This window comes from Semicossyphus pulcher, unplaced genomic scaffold, assembly GCF_022749685.1.
Source record: "Semicossyphus pulcher isolate SPU_LCO1_2020_fin unplaced genomic scaffold, fSemPul1.0.p SCAF_8, whole genome shotgun sequence".
NCBI classification, from domain to species: domain Eukaryota; kingdom Metazoa; phylum Chordata; class Actinopteri; order Labriformes; family Labridae; genus Semicossyphus; species Semicossyphus pulcher.
Window position 1 is genome coordinate 14,219,403 of NW_027211759.1, and position 20,043 is coordinate 14,239,445.

The 20,043-nt window shown below is 39.7% G+C and overlaps 2 protein-coding genes across 2 annotated transcripts; both read right to left on the reverse strand.

Moving 5' to 3' along the window:
• Nucleotides 1–47: 47 nt before the first annotated feature.
• rsl24d1 (ribosomal L24 domain containing 1) lies at nucleotides 48–2,963 on the reverse strand. The gene is made up of 6 exons (XM_069687274.1): nucleotides 2,838–2,963; nucleotides 1,943–2,056; nucleotides 1,786–1,858; nucleotides 1,624–1,687; nucleotides 1,394–1,479; nucleotides 48–1,170 (listed from the first exon to the last, which is right to left on the reverse strand). The coding sequence occupies exons 1-6, from the start codon at nucleotides 2,916–2,918 to the stop codon at nucleotides 1,094–1,096; spliced, it is 495 nt and encodes a 164-aa protein (XP_069543375.1). The 5' UTR covers nucleotides 2,919–2,963; the 3' UTR covers nucleotides 48–1,093.
• Nucleotides 2,964–5,785: 2,822 nt separating this feature from the next.
• LOC138612685 (protogenin B-like) lies at nucleotides 5,786–18,438 on the reverse strand. Its single transcript, XM_069686065.1, has 19 exons — nucleotides 18,372–18,438; nucleotides 17,389–17,688; nucleotides 14,271–14,415; nucleotides 13,975–14,108; nucleotides 13,582–13,878; nucleotides 13,257–13,416; nucleotides 12,918–13,165; nucleotides 12,162–12,326; nucleotides 11,640–11,945; nucleotides 10,622–10,807; nucleotides 8,628–8,723; nucleotides 8,334–8,520; nucleotides 7,980–8,107; nucleotides 7,648–7,818; nucleotides 7,310–7,492; nucleotides 6,811–6,934; nucleotides 6,566–6,701; nucleotides 6,299–6,406; nucleotides 5,786–6,202 (listed from the first exon to the last, which is right to left on the reverse strand). Exons 1-19 carry the CDS (start codon nucleotides 18,436–18,438, stop codon nucleotides 5,786–5,788), a joined length of 3,558 nt encoding a protein of 1,185 aa, XP_069542166.1.
• Nucleotides 18,439–20,043: the final 1,605 nt, after the last annotated feature.

Here is a 20,043-nt window from a genome sequence, read left to right on the forward strand (position 1 = left end):
TTCTGTATGAATTGTGATGGCTTAATGACTACTGTCTTACATGGACAAAATGCAACAATTTTATTATCATTCAGTAATGTCTGTTCATTTTTACAAGTGTATAATAGTCTTGTAAAAACCGACTGCCCTCCAATATGAACATTTACTACAGTTTAATTAAGACTCTGTAGTCACACCATTGTTTCGGTTAAACACATTTGGATTTCAGGAATTGGAAAGATAAGATTTTCATGCTTTAACTTTTTAAATAGTACTTAATGTAAAGTGTAACTTAAATTACATCTCATCCATCAAGTTTAAGTTAGTCTCCCTGCTGTAAAGGTGGTATAGGCCAATTACACCTACTTCTCACATTTGGAATACAAAAGATGGAATTCCTTGTAGTTGTACAGACACCCATCCAATAAAACTCATTCTGAAAGAATCTTAATTCATATTTCTGTAGAAGAAAGACTAGAGATAGCAATTGTTATTTTGCTGATAGCATAACAGACCACACTTAGAGAATGGGTTTCACATTTGAAAGGTGAATTCCATTCTGATTTGCATACATCACACTGTACTATGTCTAAACCTCATTTTAATGCAGTTTAGGAAAGTACAGTTAACCCTCTCTTCTGCCACAATGTTATCACAAAAGTTAGTATGCATCATAAATGAAAAATGTCTACTAAATTTTCTTTCTCCAAACAAATACTCAATCCATTCTTTATTTCTATTTAGTAATATAGGTTTAGGTTATAGTGGTATTAATATCCAAGAAAATAAAAGATTCACAAAAAATGTTTAATGATTTTGTTGGTTATCTGCTTTACAGTTATACATTATACTATGCAACAGGATGGAGGAAATTCTTACAGCACCAAACGTCCGCACAGAAAACACAATACCGCAATATATGTGTTGCTGCTGCTAGATGCAGATCTTTACTATGTCAATGCTTTCAGTCTTTGTGCTGCAGTTAAAACTGAATGCATTACTTTACCAGTCATCAGCCATTTGGAAATTTTATTTCAAACAGAAGTACAAAATAATACACGGCAAACTTGCCCAGAAGTTTTAATCCATAAACAGTTCCTCCTTGGTTATTAGATCAAAGATCTTCATCCCCCATGTCCACGTCCTCTTGTAACTTCTGCACCATTTTGTCTTCCATTTTCTTTGCTTTTCCTGTAAACACATCAAAATGTGAACAATGCTGAAATCACAGCCTACAAATGAAGAACTGTCATTATGCAGTAGAATGTTTCCCCATCAATTGGATTTTTTTGTCTAAAATGTTAAAACAGCTCTTGTGAGGATAAACTAAGAGGCAAAAAATTGATCCCAACTTTAATTTCTTCGCACACGATTACCAGATTTTTATGTAGAACACACCTATTTTGGGACTTACCTGCATGTGGTGCCTTGATAAGGTGGATATTTTTCTTCACTTCGGTGATGGCCTCTTCTTTCTCCAACTGTTTGCCCTTCTTTAATCTACAAAGTGGAGACGGGAAACCATAAAGATGAGGCAAACATTTGTCCAATCGTGTAATTATCATATTTATTATATAAAGATGATTTAATATACAAATGGTAGCAATAAGATGCAAATAAATGAACACAAAATGACTTGCTCACCTGTTCATGATAAATCTTGACTGTCGTTTCTGTTTTATTTCCTCCACCCTCTTCATTGCTTCCACTGAAGAAATTAGAAATGACACGACTCTTCGGTGAACAATTTAAAAAAGCAAACATCTGCACAACAAGTACATGTGAGAAAAAAAATGTCTACATTACCTGTCTTGTCCCAGAGCTGCCTGTTATATTTAACAGGCATATTTCTGCGTTTCTCAAACTCTAAAGCGTTATCCTGAAAGAGAGGTTGTTATTAGTTTATTATGTAACACTAAATCAGATTAGACACTAAGTTAGTTCTCTTCAAATACCAACTCACCACTGTCAGTTCCTTTCCTGATGCCTTTCTGAATGCTTTGGTCCATCTGGTTTTTCTTGGGTTACGCTTCTTCTTAAAGTTCTTGTGACATTTTGATCTGCAGAATCTGAATGACTACGTTTATATAAAAAGAGAGACATGACAACAAATTATTCAAGGTTTTAACTCAAGGACAAACAGTGGGACTTTGAAAGCCTGGCAACAGGTAGACGTGTAAACTGAATAATAGGAGTTTGGGATTTAGGAATTGCATAACTCCACAGCATTGCTGAGAAAATATTACATATTTAGCATTAATGATGTAACACATTTGAGGAAAGTAACAAGCTCTCAATCTTATACACCTTTATGTATACCATCCGACATATCATCAATGTATTGGCTTATCATAAATACACTACACAATTGTGGTTCACATAATCAAGCATGTAACACAAGAACACAAAATAGAAATGACGATTTCATGTAGAAGGTGGTCGACCGGTCGTGGGGATGCTAAAAATGCATCTATAGTCCTAAACTCCTGTTCGCGCAGAGACTACCTTCAGAGGGCGCAATTAGCCCATAAACAACCGAGGCCCTTCTAGTTAAATGTCCTGCTCATCATCAACTTCAAAAGGCAGCGTAAAACTAACCTTTTCTTGAACATTAAGTTGAGGTTATGTGTTACAAGTCCACATTACAGAACACTGAGTTAGATAATCATCACACCAAGTTATTTACTGTCCGTCTACTACTCAAACACTTTTCTTTTCCTCATCCCACGTGAGGCAAGGCAGCACGTTATGTTAGCAAGCTAACATTAGCTAGCAAGCTAAGGGGCCAATACTTGACAGTCAAACGTGAGCTTCGGTCAAAGGTACAGGAGTAATCAAGTAGAAAGACAGTATCCTACCTTACAGTCGTTCCGTACAAACATCACTCCATGCCCGGGGTACACTGGTCCCGAGCAGAAATAACATTTTTCGATGCGCATTTTCGCAGCTGAGGTGCTGCGTGCGACGTCTGACAAAAACAAGACCCGTTTCCTCTCTTCTTCTTCTTCTTCATCTGGTGGCTGAAGCGTCTCACAAAGGTTTGCTGCCCTCTGCTGGACCTTCAATTGTCCAACATGTCAATAATATATATTATTAAAATAATTAAAACTCAACTCAAAACGTATTCAGTTTGATTTCAGTATAAATATACTTATCAAAAATATGCTAACTTTAAAATGATTTTTTAGGCTATTCCACAATTCCTTGCCAATTCACTTTTTAGCTAACCACATGTACATGGACCATAAAAAAAAGTCATAATAATGAGCTAAACAAAAAGCTGACCATTTTTTCCCCTTTTACATAGTTTGCATCCCCTCAGATGTGACTTAATACTGATATTACTGAGTCACACATTAATGAGGCGTCACAGTTAGAAATACTGAAGCGTTCTCTTCATTGTCAGAAGGTTTAAGAAGTCAGTAGAAGACCATTAGATTAAATCTTTACTCAGAGTTTGTTATTTTTTCCTAACATTTCCATGACATGCAAAGCGTGGACTGGGCTTTCTGAGTGAAAATAAATGTGAGAAGTTCAGTGAATCTATTTGAAGTCGTCATCGCTGAATTACACCATGGTTGCCCATATTCATGCAAAAAAGAGACAATTAATAACATATCTCTACAGCTGGGAAACTCCGATTGTCTCCTCATCTCTCGGTTTGTTGTCTTGTTGAGGAGTTTGTAGGGCGTATGTAGTTTTTTGTCGTATGAACATGACTGATGAACTTTCACTTGAGATGAATAAAGTACTACTATCATATCTTAAAGAGTTTAAAGAAAACAGTACAATTCTGAATGCTATACTTCTGCTCACACACACACACACACACATTAACCCAATGAAACACAGTGCAACACAAAATGTATTTTTCCATGAACAATTTTATTATCTAGTATTTGTGATCATCTTGAGAGTATCAAAAAAGTCTGTTGCAACATTTCAACCCTTAAAATAATTTCTTCTGTTGCTCACTTTGGATTTAAAGAGGTATTTTGGTATTCAAAAGCAGAAATATCAGAAAACCATAACTTAAATAATAACAGTTTAGTCTACACTCTAAATCTACATTTGGCACCTGAGTTAAGTCAGCAAATTCATCTGTGGCTTTCATATGAACTTTTTATAATAATGCACTACACAGACAAACTTTGAACTTGAAACCAGCCTTATTAATTTACTAAAATGTCACATTAAAATTGGGAAATGTTTTTGTTCACAACACAATGCTAAGAAGATCTAAATTAAAATTTCCAATGTATCCCAAGTATTCAGGTGAAATCTTGTGGTGAGAAAAAAGACAGCAGAACAGTTTACGACATCTCAAGCTTAAAAAAAGTAAAAATGCCATTCTAGCAATCACAACCTTCTGAAATCATATCACATTTAAATGCAAATAATGTAAATGAAAACCAAAGAAAATCACTAAATAACAGAGACTTCAAGGTTTCTTTGGTTAGGATTATTTGTATTACAAAGATATAAAAATTGATTATGTTGCTCTTCACACATTGGGTTTCCATTTTGATAGTCAGAATCCTTCATTGTCACACCTGGACAGGAAATATTACGGAGAGAGAAGGAGAATTTCTCCCCGTACAGCAATATTGGTGAACTGTAACAGATGATTCTCTACACAAAGAATAAATATCATCATCTGTCACTGGTAAGACACACTGGATCTTTGGTCTTGTGTCAGTAATTTCCACCTCATGGCACCAAGGATCAACTGAATGAAAAGCCGTACCCATATGAGGAAGCAGACAACTCTTTGGATAATAGCATCGGCATCACCGCTGCGTTTAGCAATGGTCTAAAAGGCAAATGGAACACAAGCCCGGGAGACTTGTGCTAAAGCTTTCACCAGAATAAAGCATCAAGAAAATGTACACTGAGCAAAGCATTCAAACCACCATTCTAAGGGAAATTTACATCATTGGTAAGAACAATATTTGGCAAACGCACTCTCAATATACACCCACTATATTTTTGGCTGCCTTAGAAAATCTTTGTATTATCAAAACTCTTTGGGTACAATTTTTCCCATCTTTGGATCTCATCTCCTTAAGTATGCAAAGCCCTTTTGATATTAAGGCAAAGTTAAAGCTTTGAGTTCAATGCACTGAAAATGCCAAACAATATTCTCTGATAAAGCTCAAGTAGTTTGACAATATCTAATGCACTTGTTATTTTCACAACATACATCATTCAAAGACAATGTGAAAAAAAGCTCTTTCAACCGTGAAAATAAAAGTTACGAGAATTTAAAATATGAGGACCTTTAGATAAAAACGCTCCAACAGAGGTGAACTTGACATGGCGATGAAATGTTTTCACCTTGTCCCCTGAGTCTGAGATAATACTGCACCATATGTGGTTAAAATGAGGTAGTAATGTATGTACAATAACATAACACGTCACGGAGGTAGATAAATCAGTCAACAGGGCTCAACTTTACCCTCTGCTCCAGTGGAAAGTAATTAAATATAGTGAAAATGTATCGCAGTACATTTTTGACATTCTTTTTAACATTCATCATGGGTGAGCTTTGGTTTAGGACAGACGACGCCCAACACAGACAAAAAGGTAGAAAGTTTAAAAAAAAAGGAAAAAAAATGTTAATGTAACAAACATTCATACAAAATCCTGAGGTAGATCCGAAGCAAATGCACATTCCCTCCATCGTAGCAGCTGGCTTCCTGATCCCTTGTGCCTAATAATAATAACCATGCGGCTCAAGTCAGGAAGCAAACGAGGTAGAAGTGGTTTGACTTCGGCTGCTGGAGATCGATCAGGCCAGGTGATGTCAGGAGCCGACTGCTTGGGACGTGTGCAGGGCGGAATGAGAGCCCTCGGACGTGCAGCAGAGCTGGGTAGCACCAGGGGTGCAGGAGTGATGGAGGGGACGGCTCAGCATCTCCTCATTTTCCACTTGGAAAGACTGCCTCAGCTCAGCGACAGTGGCAACATCATCCGACCCAAAAGATTCAGGTCTGGAGCTTTGGCTGGTCGAAGGGTTGCTCATCTCTTCATTGCTTTCTTCGTTGGAGTAGTTTCCAGAGTCTCCGGTCTCTTGGCTGCCCTCGCTGGTGTGAGAGCTCTCAGTGTGAAAAGGTCCATAGATGATCTCCCGGGACGAAGGTGGCAGGGGCCCTGCGCCTAAACGCTCCTCATACCTCAGAACAGTTTTGCCAGCCTCATACAAGCTGGCTCTACTCTCAAGCTAAGGAGATAGAGAAGATACCATTGAAATTAGTATAAAAAAAGTACACTGACTAAAAAGAAAGTTCAATGACCAGAATAATGTTGCATCACTTACATCACTTTCAGCTGGGTTATTGATCTCCTTCTGGAAGAGCAGCCACATCTTGTTTTGATTCTTGCTGTTGAGTGGACCGGCACTATTTATGACCATACTTGATCCACCCTGGAACCAATAAGAAAATAAGAATAACGTGAAATACAGACTTTTTTTTAATGGTCAATTGCTCTTGCAAAAGTAAAAAATGTTACTGATAAAGTTGAAATCATATCTCTGAAACCAGCAATAATCAGAAGATGATTGACTCGGTTTTGTTTGTCGCACCTTGGCATCCAGAAAGTGTTCACGCATCATGGGTATGAGGGCCTCAACATTCTCTGCATGTTCATTTGGCAGGGAAAAGCCAGCACGTGGATCTTCAGTAACTCCCACAGAAATTACTTTGTGACTCGAGGATTTTCTATTCGGCAGACAAAGATAATAATGTTAACAAATTAAAGTAAAAAGTCATTGTTTATGATTTATACTATATGTAACTGTTTAATTATTCAAATGAACATAATCATTACCTTGATCTTCCCTTCATGATGAGGATCAAGGCACACATAACAATACAGGCCAGGGCGATGCTGACACCAACAATGATCCCTGTCATAGACCTCTGGTCTATGTGGTAGAGACCGTCGGAGAATACTGCAAGACAAACACATGGTTTCAGATGGGAAATAATCAGACGTTAGATAAAATGTTACAGAAAATGAGGATTAAAAAAGAGCGATAACACTGACGGGAAACATAATTTAATACTCTCAGCCTAGACACTGCTATTTTGCAAATAATCACATTCATGTGTTGTAGTTTGCAGCTCACAATTAACACTGTGTGCAGCTCTTGACATGCAAAAATACACCAAACTTTATGACAAGAAATCACCATATTCCAGTTAAAAACTCCTCACGGTATGTTTAAGCCCAGACCAGAGTTTGACTTAACTTTTATAGAATCATATACTTGATGATACATAAAGAGGTCAAGATGAGACACTGCCCTGTGTTTCATGATGCTTACCTGTGGTATCTGTGAAGCTGTCAGAGTGCCTGGGGTTCTTGCTGCGGTGGGTGGTTCCACGCCTCAGTGCCAGCTCCACAATGTTGGAGAAAGGCCCATCTCCGATCTGGTTGGAGGCAGAGATTTTCACCAGGTAGAGATTCCCTGGCTCCAGTTTCTCCAGCAGGGCCATTGTATGGCTTCCTGTTAACAGAAGCACAAACACACAGAAGGGATTAGAAATAATGAAAATGGATACAGGCACACTTTATGTTCAGTAAATAATCATATACAGCATGTGGCACCATGACAGCTGAGGCTGATACATTACACTTAACATTATCCAGTGCGCTACTCACCCTCCCTCTGCAATATTTGCCAGTGTCCCGCCATCCAGGATTTCTGGGAAGCGTACAGGATGGTATAGTGTGTAACCACCACATTGGCCTCTGTGGGCTCCCTCCAGGACACCAGAGCAGTGTCATCCTCAATCAGGGTAACTCGCACTCCTGCAGGTGGTTGGCTAGGTGCTGTACAAAGAGCAACCACATTCATAATAAACAACACTTGCTTAGAAATGTACTGAGGTATATGATTTATCTGAGTCTACATGACAGAGGAAGTAATTGAATGAATAGCAAGCAACATAGTCAAGAAAAAAATGTTGTCATAGTAGCATCTGATTTCTTACCTGCTGGCAGAGTCCGATGGTAAACGACAGAACTCCATGCACTCGACATCTGATCCACATGAAGACGGACAACAAACTCATAGCGAGTGTTTGGATCCAAATTCTGAACCGTCACACTCTGTGTGGTACTGTGAACAAAAAGCAATTTACATTATGGGCACTTGCCAGACGATATTTCCAGATTCCATAATTCCTATACCAGCATTAGAAAAAAGCTTATGATAAAAAACAGGGTCCATATAGAAACAATTTTTACAGCTGCAATGTAAAATAACATATTACTTGTTCAAATAAACCAAAAACATTTTATTCATGCCAGAGATAAGAACTACATTTGTTTGGTTTTCATCTTACATTTGTATGTAGCGTATAGCAGAGGCATTGTGGGTTCCCACAGGTGTACAACGAACTGTATAGCTAACAGTCTTTCCAGAAGGGAAAGCAGGACGACTCCAGCGTAAAGAGACTGCAGATGAATTGATGCCCAAGACAGTCACATGATCTGGAGGCGGAGGGGATGCTGCTGGCTGGTCTCTAGCCGCTAAAAACACAAAAAAGAACGCATATTTTTTTAAAACATTTTTTTTTATTTTAACAAAGGTCTTCGTACATTTTACATGTAATTCTTTTGAAATAAACGATACTTACACACACATCCCGGAGTACTAACTGTTTGGTCAGTCTGATAGCCTTCTCCAGCTTGACCGACTGCCAGAATCTTGACATGATACTTTCTCCTCGGATCTGGAATTTAAAAAGAAATGACTTAAAACCATTTCGGCTCATGTTGCTAAAAATGAAATGGGAGGTTGGTGAAGCTGATATTACCATTATTTCACAGAGCAGCAATAGTCTAATATAGGCAACATGCTATGTTAATAATGCTAAATCCAGCAAGATCATCATTAAAATTCCAAAGTGATGGTTATTAAATAGAACAGCATGTATTTCTTAAAAAAAGGCAGACACATTGCGAGTTAACTGCAGGAGGGGAAGTTTGTAGGTCATAACTGGCCATTCCTCATTCAGGGACAATGCTTGGTCTCCTGAGTCACCCCAACCTCTAATTTATCATGTGTTGTCATGTGTAAGGAGCATGAGAAAGATCAACCAGCCCCAAGGAACGCCCAGTAAATATGGTGACACGATCAATAAGCACTATGAAAATTAGCACAAAATAATACTGATGTTGCATTTTTTAGAAGCCTGTGAAGATTTTACAACTATTAAAACCCGTAACCAACAAATCGCAAAATTTCAGGTGAACAACCTAGATGGGATGATGAAATGCAATCTGGTTTTGAACTGAACACTCAAAAATAGTGTAATTATGGGATAGGCTGTGTCAAGTACTGGTTAAAAGACATCAGAAGATAATTGAGGTATGGGGATGGGAAGATTTTGTTTGAAAATATCCAATGAAACTTTGTATCTCAACCTAACAAGCTACAATTGCCTTAGCTTTTCAACCAGGGCTGTTTTAGGGAGAGTTAAGATTTGTTTTATGCCTCCAATGTGAAAGGTCAGCCATTGGGTATTGACCAGTGAAGGCGGGTTGTCCAGGCCTGTCGTGGGGGCTGAGCCAGGGGCCGCGTTCAGCTGCTGGGATCCTAGGCCCATGGGACTGGGGGGAGTTGACTGAGGTCACCAGGTCAGGCCAAGATAGAACACAAGGAATCTGGGCGCAAGACTAAGGGATAGGAGCTGGGCCCCTTTTGTTCCCTCTTTCACGTTCATCCTTCTGCCCTTGGGTAATAGCCTTAAACTTGGATCCACGTAGAAAGAAACATGGCCTCTAAACAAAACTTATATTGGCTATATTAAGGTATATGGGACCAAAGGCGGTATAGAACCCAAATTGAAGTTTTTACATTTCTATCAAGTAAGTTCTGTCAAGATGAATGTTTAAATTTAAAACAATAACAAACTACCAATTTCTTTCACAACTTTTCTGGTATGATGTGAGAAGGAACCACAATGTGCTTGAAGACTCACATCAGACAAAATGATATTGGTAGCTGCATTTATCACCATGGCCCTGGTTTAAATTGCATATATATTGCTGTGGGTTATAAACATGGACAGCATAGTCGATCAGTGGGGGCAGGGACATAATCCAGGACTGCTGTCTCACGGCTAGAGGTCAGTGGCTCTGTCCTTCTCTGGCCAATCCCAGGAGTCTTTGTTTTTGTGATCCAGTGTCCAGCAAAAGGGGGGTAGTGGCCAGGGTCTTACAGGGCAGGTCTGGCCCTGAACACAACACAATGGCCAGGGGTAATTATGCAAGCTGCGGGATGGGAAACGGTGGTGGGAGGGACATCTGGACCCTGACCTCTAACCTTGGGAGCCTGATCTCACACAATACCAAAGCCAGACTGGAGAGGACCACTGCTTAGGCAAGAGGGGTCAGCACATATTGATCAGGACAGAGGGTGAAAATGCAAATGCAGCATCTAACTGTCCACGGAATTAAATTGGGATGACCCATCTGAGTCGGAACCAATCGGTTACTCTCTGTTGTCTCTACACCAAATCACAAGTCGAAATGGTAGAAATGCACTAACAAAGTTCAATTTAAATAATGTATGTTTTTTCATCAGCTCACAATTAAACAGCTGTGGCAGCAAAAATGTATCACTCACCAAGGCCACTGATGGTGTGGGTATAGATTTGAGCCTGCAGCTGGATGATGGGCTGCTCTGGTTGGCCTTCCTCATGGTAACACAGCTGGTAACCCTGGACAGCCACAGATTCTGGGGAGGTTTGCCAGCGTGCCACAATGGAGGTGCAGTTTAGCGGCTCAAGTTGAAGAATAGGAGCTGAAGGCACTAAGGGGCAGATACAGCAGACATGTGATCAATGCACACTCAACATTTGGTTAGAGCAAAGGAAGAGCAAACCTATGAACAACATAAAAAAGAAACGGACCATGTGTATAGATAATAAGATGCATGGATGGATGGAAGATTATCCCCGGGTGTCAATTCAAGTTAAGAATTTGAGGTGTGATGGAGTTATAATTTAAGATCCACATTTTCACAAGATGCTCACATAAAGATACATTTTACAAGACTGTTTGTTTTGCTATTAAATACATTTGTGTAATTCTGCTCAGCAACACCTAAGTTCACACTGTCAAAAAACAAGAAATCCAGCTTTGGTGGACAAACAGCCTCCCCCAACACACCAGGCCATGAAAAGAGGCTATTCTTTCCCCCACATAGATGCCTGAGGCCCTCTCTTTATGACCCGTGACTGAGGCCACTCTAACATCACTGACAGCGAAGGGCAAAGGTTCCTGGGTAACCAACACAAAGACTGTGGGACAATGCTACAAGAGCAAACTCTAGTCATAAGCTGGCCACTCTGCATGAGCTTGAGTGATCCTCCTGGTATTCTAGGAGCACCAAAGCAGGGATGTTAAATCCAAGCTAGTTGGATCTTTAGCAACATGTGATTTTTACTACTCACTAGTATGTTCTTTGCTTCTTACCCTACTGAAGATGCCTGCTTTTGGCCAAAATAATACATTAAATTCTTAATGAAAACTAAGTCATAAATGCAAAAAAATATATTTTTAGAACAAGAATAAAACACAGCTTTATATCAACAGCTCTCAAAGTTTTGTGACATTTCTTTTTTCGCCGTCTGCAGGTTTACCTTTGCTACTGGAGGTCTTCGGTGTACGGTGTGAGGTCCATGCAGAAGGCTCACACCAGCCCACACGGGTGGCTGCAGCCATGCGGAGCAGGTAGATAGTGTCAGGCTGCAGGCCCTCCAGCAGATATTCAGTACTGTTCTGAGGTAGCTCCACAGAGATTACAGTGTTGTCCGCAGCTGTGCGATAGGACAGTCTGTATGCAGACACCCGGCCGCGGCTCACCTTGGCGGGCAGCTGCTGCCAGCTCACCTGGATATCTGTGGAGCTGTGGCTGGTCAGACTTAGCTCTGGGGTACGTAAAGGCACTGCGTAAAGACAGAAACACAGTATATTGGCAAAAATATATGGCAAAAAATAGCAAGTGAAATATACAAGATAGTTGTGTTAAAAAACAACATGCCCATCCCCCTTATTTCCACTCAGAAAGTGTTCTGTACACACATCACTAGCATGCATTTTAGCTGGACTACCAGAGTGATTTATTGCAAGGAATGTTGGGAGTCTCAATGCTCCATGCTTACCATCCTCCAGGGTATGTTGACTGACTTGGTCTGACATACGGCTGGCTCCCATTGGCATATAAGCCACAATATAAAAGCTGTAGTTTCGAGCTGATTCAAGGTCATCGATGATGTAACTGGTCGTGTCGTTACCAATAACAACTTGGTATTCTTCGTTGTTTAGACCTGACATTCAACAGACAATAAAGTAGGTTAGAAAATAGGAAATGTTTATAAGAGGTTGTCAACCATGTAGCATGTGATCAGTCAGTATTTTGTAGTGCTTTCATCTTTTCTTTAAAACATGTGTTATATAAGGCAAGGCCACATAACTGCTTCTTACAGAAAACCTACATAACCTTAAAAAATGTGTTTGCTAGAATGACAGACAGATTAAATAGTTATTTTACTGTCAGTTTAATGCTTAAAGTTTAATATCTCTTCATGCTACTGGTTTGCACGACTGTGAGGCTTTTAAAAAGCTTCCCTGTGCCTTTAAATAAAAGCAGAATGAGCTGCGGAGCGGACAATGGGCTGGCTAAGCCTGTTGTTATTTCAGTGAAGTTGCCATTCGGAGTCCTCCTTGACCTCTGCTCTGTGCAGCAACAACAGATGGCCTTCACCAAGGAAAGTTGATCACATGTGAGAGCATGAGATAGCTTATTGTGGTTGACTGGCATCCTGTGTCATTTCACACCTTCATCCCTCCCAGCTGAACTGTTAAAACCAAAAGAAAAACCTGAAACATAATTGAATGGCATTTCCTCTTTGTCTCACCTTCAGCCTTCATGTAATGGATGGAGTAGGCAATGACTTTGTCTGCGTTGTAGAGAGGTCTCTCCCAGGCCAGTAAGATAGCAGAGCTTGAGATGGTCTCAGCGTGGATATTTCTTGGTGCACTGGGCCTGTCCTCAGACATTACAACAATCAGGCGTGCCAAGGACAGCACAGAACCCTGTTGGCTCTCTGCCATGCATTGATAGATGGCATCATCCTCAGGGATGATCTGGGTGATCACCAATTTACTGTAAACAATAAACAAAATATTTACAATCGGTTTTACAAGCATATTAACAGTACTTGATTATGTTTGACGTTATTCCTGTCAAGCAATACCTGTTGTACATCTTAATCCTCCCATTTAAGTGAACTTCTTCTCCATTCTTCAGCCAGCTGATGCGTGGCAGAGGCACTCCCTCTGCTTGGCACATAAACCGGGCAGTGCCTGCTCTTGGACGGGTCTGGCTCTCAGGCCTTTCGACAATGGATGGTGGCACTGAAAACAAAGGCGTAAGAGAAAAAGGATGAAAACACAGTCTAGTTTTTAAGCCCCAACCACTTATAAAACTTACTCTCTGAATATAAACGTTTTAAATGCCTTGATAACATGTTGTGTTATATGATAAGCAGACAGATGATGTGGTCAAAGTTTTTACTTTACCTAGAACAGTAAGGTTGGCTGCAGCTAAAGTGAAGTTGCGGGTTCCAGGGGTGGTGGCCCTGCAGAGGTAGACTCCACTGTGCTTGGAACTGACATCAGTAATAACAAGGTTCCCGTTGCCCAACACTTTGGCGTTGTACACATCAATAGGTTTACTGTCAGCTCGGCTCCAGGAGATTATGGGCCAGGGATTACCTGTGGCCACACACTCCAGTACTACAGTTTGGTGAAGAGAAACTGTGACATTCTGAGGTCCAGCAATGATTCTCGGCCTTTGGCGTGGTTTAGGACCTGTACCTTCAAAAGAAATGGAAAATGTTATGAAAATAAATTATGTCTTCCTTATATAATATGATGTTTTAATAAGTCCTAATATAGATGCACTCTCTGTACCTTGGTTGACTGTCAGCTTTGCCTCTCTACTCTTCAAACGGCTGCCAATGTTAGTTGCCACACATCTATACTGTCCAGCATCTTCCACTTGTACATTGTGGATCTGAAGGACTCCGTTGGGCAAAACCGTTATTCTGGGAACATAAAAAGGGAAAGCTTAAGGGTCAAACTAGAAGATGTATTTGGACCGGAACAGTTAAAGCTGCTACAACATCATTAATACTTGTTAAACACAAGAGGACTATATCAGGACTATAGGATGGTGTCAAAAAGACTCAAGGCATGTCTGTGGGTACCTGTCTGTCTGTAGTGGTAATGTGCTTTGGTTGAGCTCCCAGGTGATTGTGGCAGGAGGGCTGGAGGTGGCAACACAGGAGAATCTTGCCACTGAGCCCTCAGTCACCACCATAGGCACAGGATGCAAAACAAACGCTGAGATACCTGTGGAGAAAATAAATCAATCAAGTATCAGCAAAAGAACATTTGAACAGAAACCTACCTTATTAACTAATAAAATCAATGGGTATTTGTTTTAGTAGTGGTTGTTGTGTTTATCCCGTATATAGCATTTTCTTCCACTTTTGGTGAAAATCACACATTATGCATGCACAGTCCTGATTTTGATGGATGTTATCTGATTTATGAAAGGAATTGATCTTTGTAAAACACAATGATCTTGCTTTTGTTCAGATGAGCAGTCAGGTCCCTTACTGACCAGCTGGTCCAATCAATGGATCAATTGAAGAATGACACTGACTGATGCATTGATATGGATAAAAACTAATCAATACATTTTGCATAAGAAGGATTGCAAGTGGACACTAGGAATATAAGAAAATCTAACACAATGTTAAATATAAAAGTAAATCTTTTCTTTGTAGAGGTCAGGGATGACCTCATGTAGGCACAAAATTGTATTTTGTCTGTGTCATGTTGTGCATGTTTTACAGCTATGCATAATGCTTTCCTTGACCCAGCTTTGTAGACACTAAGTATAGATATACTTGTTTTAAAAGGCTTAAAACAATAGATGCTGAGTCACATTCTCTTTTTGTAACCAAAGGTCTTTCAATAATCACCACAAATAAGCAACTCCCAATCTGCATTTATCTTACAATATGACCAATGACCTTCATTCATTAAGGTGATAACTCTCACCCTCCCCCATCTCTCACAAGAAAGTCAATATCATGTTAAAGAAAATCAATACCCTGTTGTCCCTCTGAAACACCAAATTTAAATCCTGAGCCCTGGGAGATCCAAATTAAAGAGCAGTCCTTTCATTTAAGACCCAATCTCATCAATAATACACAAATAACTGGTAACCCTTTTTATGTTCAGGTGCATTACAGGGTTTAACTAAACCAGGGTGGACAGAAATATCCTTTATATTTTGTAACATGAATTATTCCTCTAAAATGGCAATAGGTTTTGGTTTGGGGTAAAAACATTTTGTGGTTTATCAATGACTATCGTATAAAGTCTTGAAGTATCAACCTATTCTTTAACAGGACAACCTGATTGACAGGCGAGCATCACCAGCCTCAGCACCTTGTAAGAAGTTAAAAACATTTTGTTGTTTACTCTCCACAGAGAGATAACAGACGCTCTTGAATCTGGCAGTGATCAGCTCTGTAGATGGTGGGTGTGTCCTGCACAGACTGATCCACTAATATGGTCACCTCTGTTGTAAAGAACAAATCAATGTCTAGGTCAAACAGCACAAAGGTTTCCCTAAAGAGGTCAAAGTTCACTTCATCCCCCTGTCCATTCAATTTTGGCCCAAACTGGGAACCTGATCAAAGTCAGTTTACCATTAGTCTACAGAAGCAAACATTGTTATTCTTCTGTAGTGTACATCCCAAATGCTACAGGAGTAATAAATAAGAAAAGCAAGGCTCATCAGTACTTGTTTTTAAAAACTGTGAGAAATGTGTGTGATATCTTACAAACTTTATCAATCCAAGAGGTGCTGAAACTGGTGATGTATACCTACAACTTCAAGGAAAATACTTCCTGAATGTAAACATGTTATGAAGGCTCCCCACTATTTACTGAAATATCAGGTCTGTTCGTTCACATGACCTGGCCTGGCCTTTCTTTAACAAAAGGCCTCTGCTTGACAGGGCAACAGAGGCACGGATCCAGTGAAAGGGATTGTGGGCTGGGGGAGAGAACAGCAGGGCAGCCCAGCCAGAGCAGGCCTGTGACATCACAAAGCCTTTCCCTGCTGACCCCTGACCTGCAGGACCTCTGGACAGAAGGGGAGCATAGAGGAGGCCCATCCTCCACTCTTTGCCTACAGCTGACCGAAAACCTTTAACCCTTTCACCGACAAAGGCTGGACGCCAGACCAAACTTGACATTTAAGGGTTTTTAAACAGTAGTCTTACAGGAAACTGATATTATTGTTGCCCTTTTAAGGAATGATCACAACTGCAACTAGATTGTCAGAGCAGAGTTGTTGGATATATAAGTCTAAAAGATTTGTTTTAGTGTTTGTTTTTCTGTATTTATAACTCTCTTCTTTGTGACAGCTGTATTTAGTTCTTCATAGTTTAGTACTGTTGACTGTTGAGGACAAACTGCCTACACTTTGTACCCTAAAAGTCAGTGTCAGTGTCAAAATCAGTATATTTTAGAAGCTTTGGTTCGTTTCCATGACACCACTCACGGGATATCCCTTGTAAGACCTGTGAAAAGTGTCCATGGTAGACCAGGCCCATTGAATAGACACAGCTGTCCTGTCCACTGATATGTGGACAAACAAATGCCCTGAAAACGTAGGCTTTTCTTCTGGGGCGGTCAGGGTTACTCCAAACAAAGGCTAAAAGCCAAATGGCCTTTCAGAGATTCCTCTGTGTAGCAGACCATTCAGCAATTACACAGAGCCACAGTTACAATGCAATCCCACTAATATACAAAGAGAGAGGAGGCTAATTTTGATTTTCTTTTGCCAATGTTTCCTGATTACTTGTATAAGTGTGCAATGTAACTTTTTCTTAAAATAGGGAAAAGATACTCAGGACCAAGGGTAGCCTATTAATGGAGTATTTATGAGCTTTTAGATGGACTATCCCTGTATCTTTAACTGTCTTTTAAAATGATCCTATAACTGGACTGACAGCTTTAAACTCAAGCATGGCCAAGTCTGTACAACTTCCAATAACATGGAAACCCAGACTTAAGAGCTTTTTCCTTAGTTAAGAAAAAAAAGCAGGGAGGGCTACATCTGCTTCCCATCTCCAGGTTAATAACCCATGAACTTGCCATTCTGATGACTGCATGTGGACACCACAAAGTGTATTTGACCAACAAGCTTTACTATCTTCATCTTGGTCCAAACAGTGGAAATCAGGAATAAAGTCCATATTAGCCCCGGAGAATTCCTTTCACTCTGAGCTTTATACTTACTTGCGATAGTCAGACGTGATCTTTGGCTTAGGATAGCTCCATATTTGTTCTGTGAGAGGCACTGGTAGAATCCTTCATCTGATTCCTCCTTGGTATGTTTTGTCTTTGGTATGTACAAGGAGCCATTTGGCAGAAACTGGATGTGCTCACTTTCTGTCAACCGAACTCCATTCTTTAGCCACTTAATGGTGACTGGAGGCAGCCCATGAGCCTGACAGTCCAAGACAGCAGGGTCCTTTGGTAGTGCAGTAACATCACTTGGCTCTGTGATGAAGGACAACTCACTGAAACATAAAACACCTAGAGGAAAAGAAAGACAACATCAGTAAAGAGTTGGTTTTGTTTGTTAGTAATGGATGACTAGAGCTACACAACAATGTCTACAAAGCCTGACATACCGAACATATTACATAGGCTACTACTGAAATATTATGTGAAAGCTACATTTATATTACAGGAAACGATTAAAAAGAGGCCAAACAGAATTATTTTGTTTAGAAACATTCATTTTTAAGTTACGCTACATGTCATGACACGAATGTTAAAGTAAAAGCAGTAATATGAATTCAATACGATGTAATATGTTATCCCAAACAAAACACCATTCATTATTCAGAAACAAGCTATGGTGTTTTCATATTTGCTGTCAGACGGTAACAGACGGTGTATGACTGACGTATAATAAGCTTACGTTAACTTATATAAATGACATAAGACAACATAAGAATAGAAAGAACGCAGTTAAAGTTTAGCTTGTCTTTCTATCTCAACTTAGTAAACATAGTTGAAAACACATCTTTGCACTTTTATTGATCAACGGTTAAGTAATGTTTGTTTCACAGAGGGTTGAAAGCTAACGTAAGTATGAGCAGTTCGTTAACGTTAATAAACGGTCCGTGCGCGCGACAGCAAATCAGGTCAGCACTCTTACTAAGAACGATAACACCAGTAACGAAATTAAAAACAAAAAACAAGGCACTTACTTGATAAAGGAAGAAACAAAGCAAAAAGCAACCAATGCTGGTGCATTTTCATCTTAAACTTGGCCATTTATCCACACTGTTGTGTCATTTTCCTCCATCCGCGAACCGCCGCTCTCGTGCGTGCTGTCCGTATATCCCCAATATCACTTCTGCCAGCAGCGGAGGACCAACGGCTGAACTGGGGTGCCGGGGACCTAGTCACGCATGCGCAGTGTGTTGTGTGTGTTTGTGTGTTGTGTGTGTCTCACTGAGGTATGGGGACCCCAGGGGCCCTAAGGAGGAACTGCCATAAAATAAGGAACTGGAAATTGTTTACAGTTTTCAGTCATTTAACCTACATGATGATGTAATGATCAGATATTGTAACTCTTACATATTAGATATTAAAAATCTAAATGCCTATCTTAGGATAAAAAGCTTTATTAACTAACTACACGTCGTAGTAGCAGAGGTTTTCAAGTCCGGTTATCATCAATGCTTAATTACATCTAAAAGTTACTCAACATCTTTTCTGATCCACTTTTTCAGGTTGGCAATTTCTATATCTATTACCAGTATATTGTCACTCTGTCCTCCATGTTATTGTTCACCAACACTATTTCTTCCTACTTTAAAAGACATGTATTGGATGTCTGTCTGTCTTGAAGAGGGATCCCTCCTCTGTTTCTATTCTGTTCCTAAGGTTTCACTCTTTTTCCAGTTAAAAGTGTTTTAGTGAAGTTTGTCTGCATCCTAATCGAGGAGTTTTGAATCCTGTATGATTTGAGTTTATAAATAAAAATGATTAGATTAAACATGGGGTGTTCAACAAGTTGAGTTTTTTCCTCTTAGTCAAACTGTATACAAACTATATAAGGCTTAAGTGCACATACTGTATATGGCCGTAACCACATCCATATATTCAGTTATTTAGAAAAACAACGTGATCAGTAATTCACTCCTGTATTCACATGTCGCAACTTAACCTAATGTGATTTTCATTTCTGTGCAAAAGATATCAAAGACAACAAAATAATATGAACACAGAATTATCAGTAACCAATGGCCACTGGTAATAAGGTCAAAGTGAACAGCATCTGTTTCTACCACAGAACCTGGTAATTATGAGGAGATATTGATGGCTGCACGTCAGCTGCCTAATGAATTCAGATATTGATCCAGCGACCGTGCCTTATGACAATGACCCTCCCGTCTCCCTGCCCTCATTCAATAGCAACACAAAGGGCTCCAGCTGTGAGATCAGCCATGCTGGATCTGTGAAACAGCAAACCATTGGTTCAGGTGATGCAGTCATCACTTTCAGACTGGGAACTGTGTTGTCGCTTCCGAAAGATATTTTAATTCGTATTCTCAACAATATCTATGAAGGGGAGTGCAATGATTTCAAGGAATCATTGCCACAAACATGCATCTCCACTGCTCAATATCTAATCAAATGAGGGGAGTTGAGAGTAATTATGTATTGATTAGAGCTAACTATTGATTTAATCATCCAAAGCATTATGTCCATAATTTAAGGCTCAAAACCAATGGTCAGATTAATTGCGTCCTATAATGTGTTGCCTCAATAATTCAGATTTTCTAATTCTTCTATAAATGATTGTGAACCCAGGAGAAACACATGCATCTTATATTATGTATTGAAATTTGTTTATTAATAAACAAGCTTATA

Excerpts from the sequence above, each read along its gene's own strand:
- rsl24d1 (XM_069687274.1), bottom strand. The coding sequence starts at position 2,918 with ATGCGCATCGAAAAATGTTATTTCTGCTCGGGACCAGTGTACCCCGGG. Across the intron at positions 1,688-1,785 it reads GCAGCTCTGGGACAAGACAG|TGGAAGCAATGAAGAGGGTG; the intron begins GTAATGTAGACA and ends TAATTTCTTCAG. Across the intron at positions 1,171-1,393 it reads TATCAAGGCACCACATGCAG|GAAAAGCAAAGAAAATGGAA; the intron begins GTAAGTCCCAAA and ends ATGTGTTTACAG.
- LOC138612685 (XM_069686065.1), bottom strand. The coding sequence starts at position 18,438 with ATGGCCAAGTTTAAGATGAAAATGCACCAGCATTGGTTGCTTTTTGCT. Across the intron at positions 7,819-7,979 it reads CCATCGGACTCTGCCAGCAG|CACCTAGCCAACCACCTGCA; the intron begins GTAAGAAATCAG and ends CTCTTTGTACAG. Across the intron at positions 6,203-6,298 it reads ATAACCCAGCTGAAAGTGAT|CTTGAGAGTAGAGCCAGCTT; the intron begins GTAAGTGATGCA and ends CTATCTCCTTAG.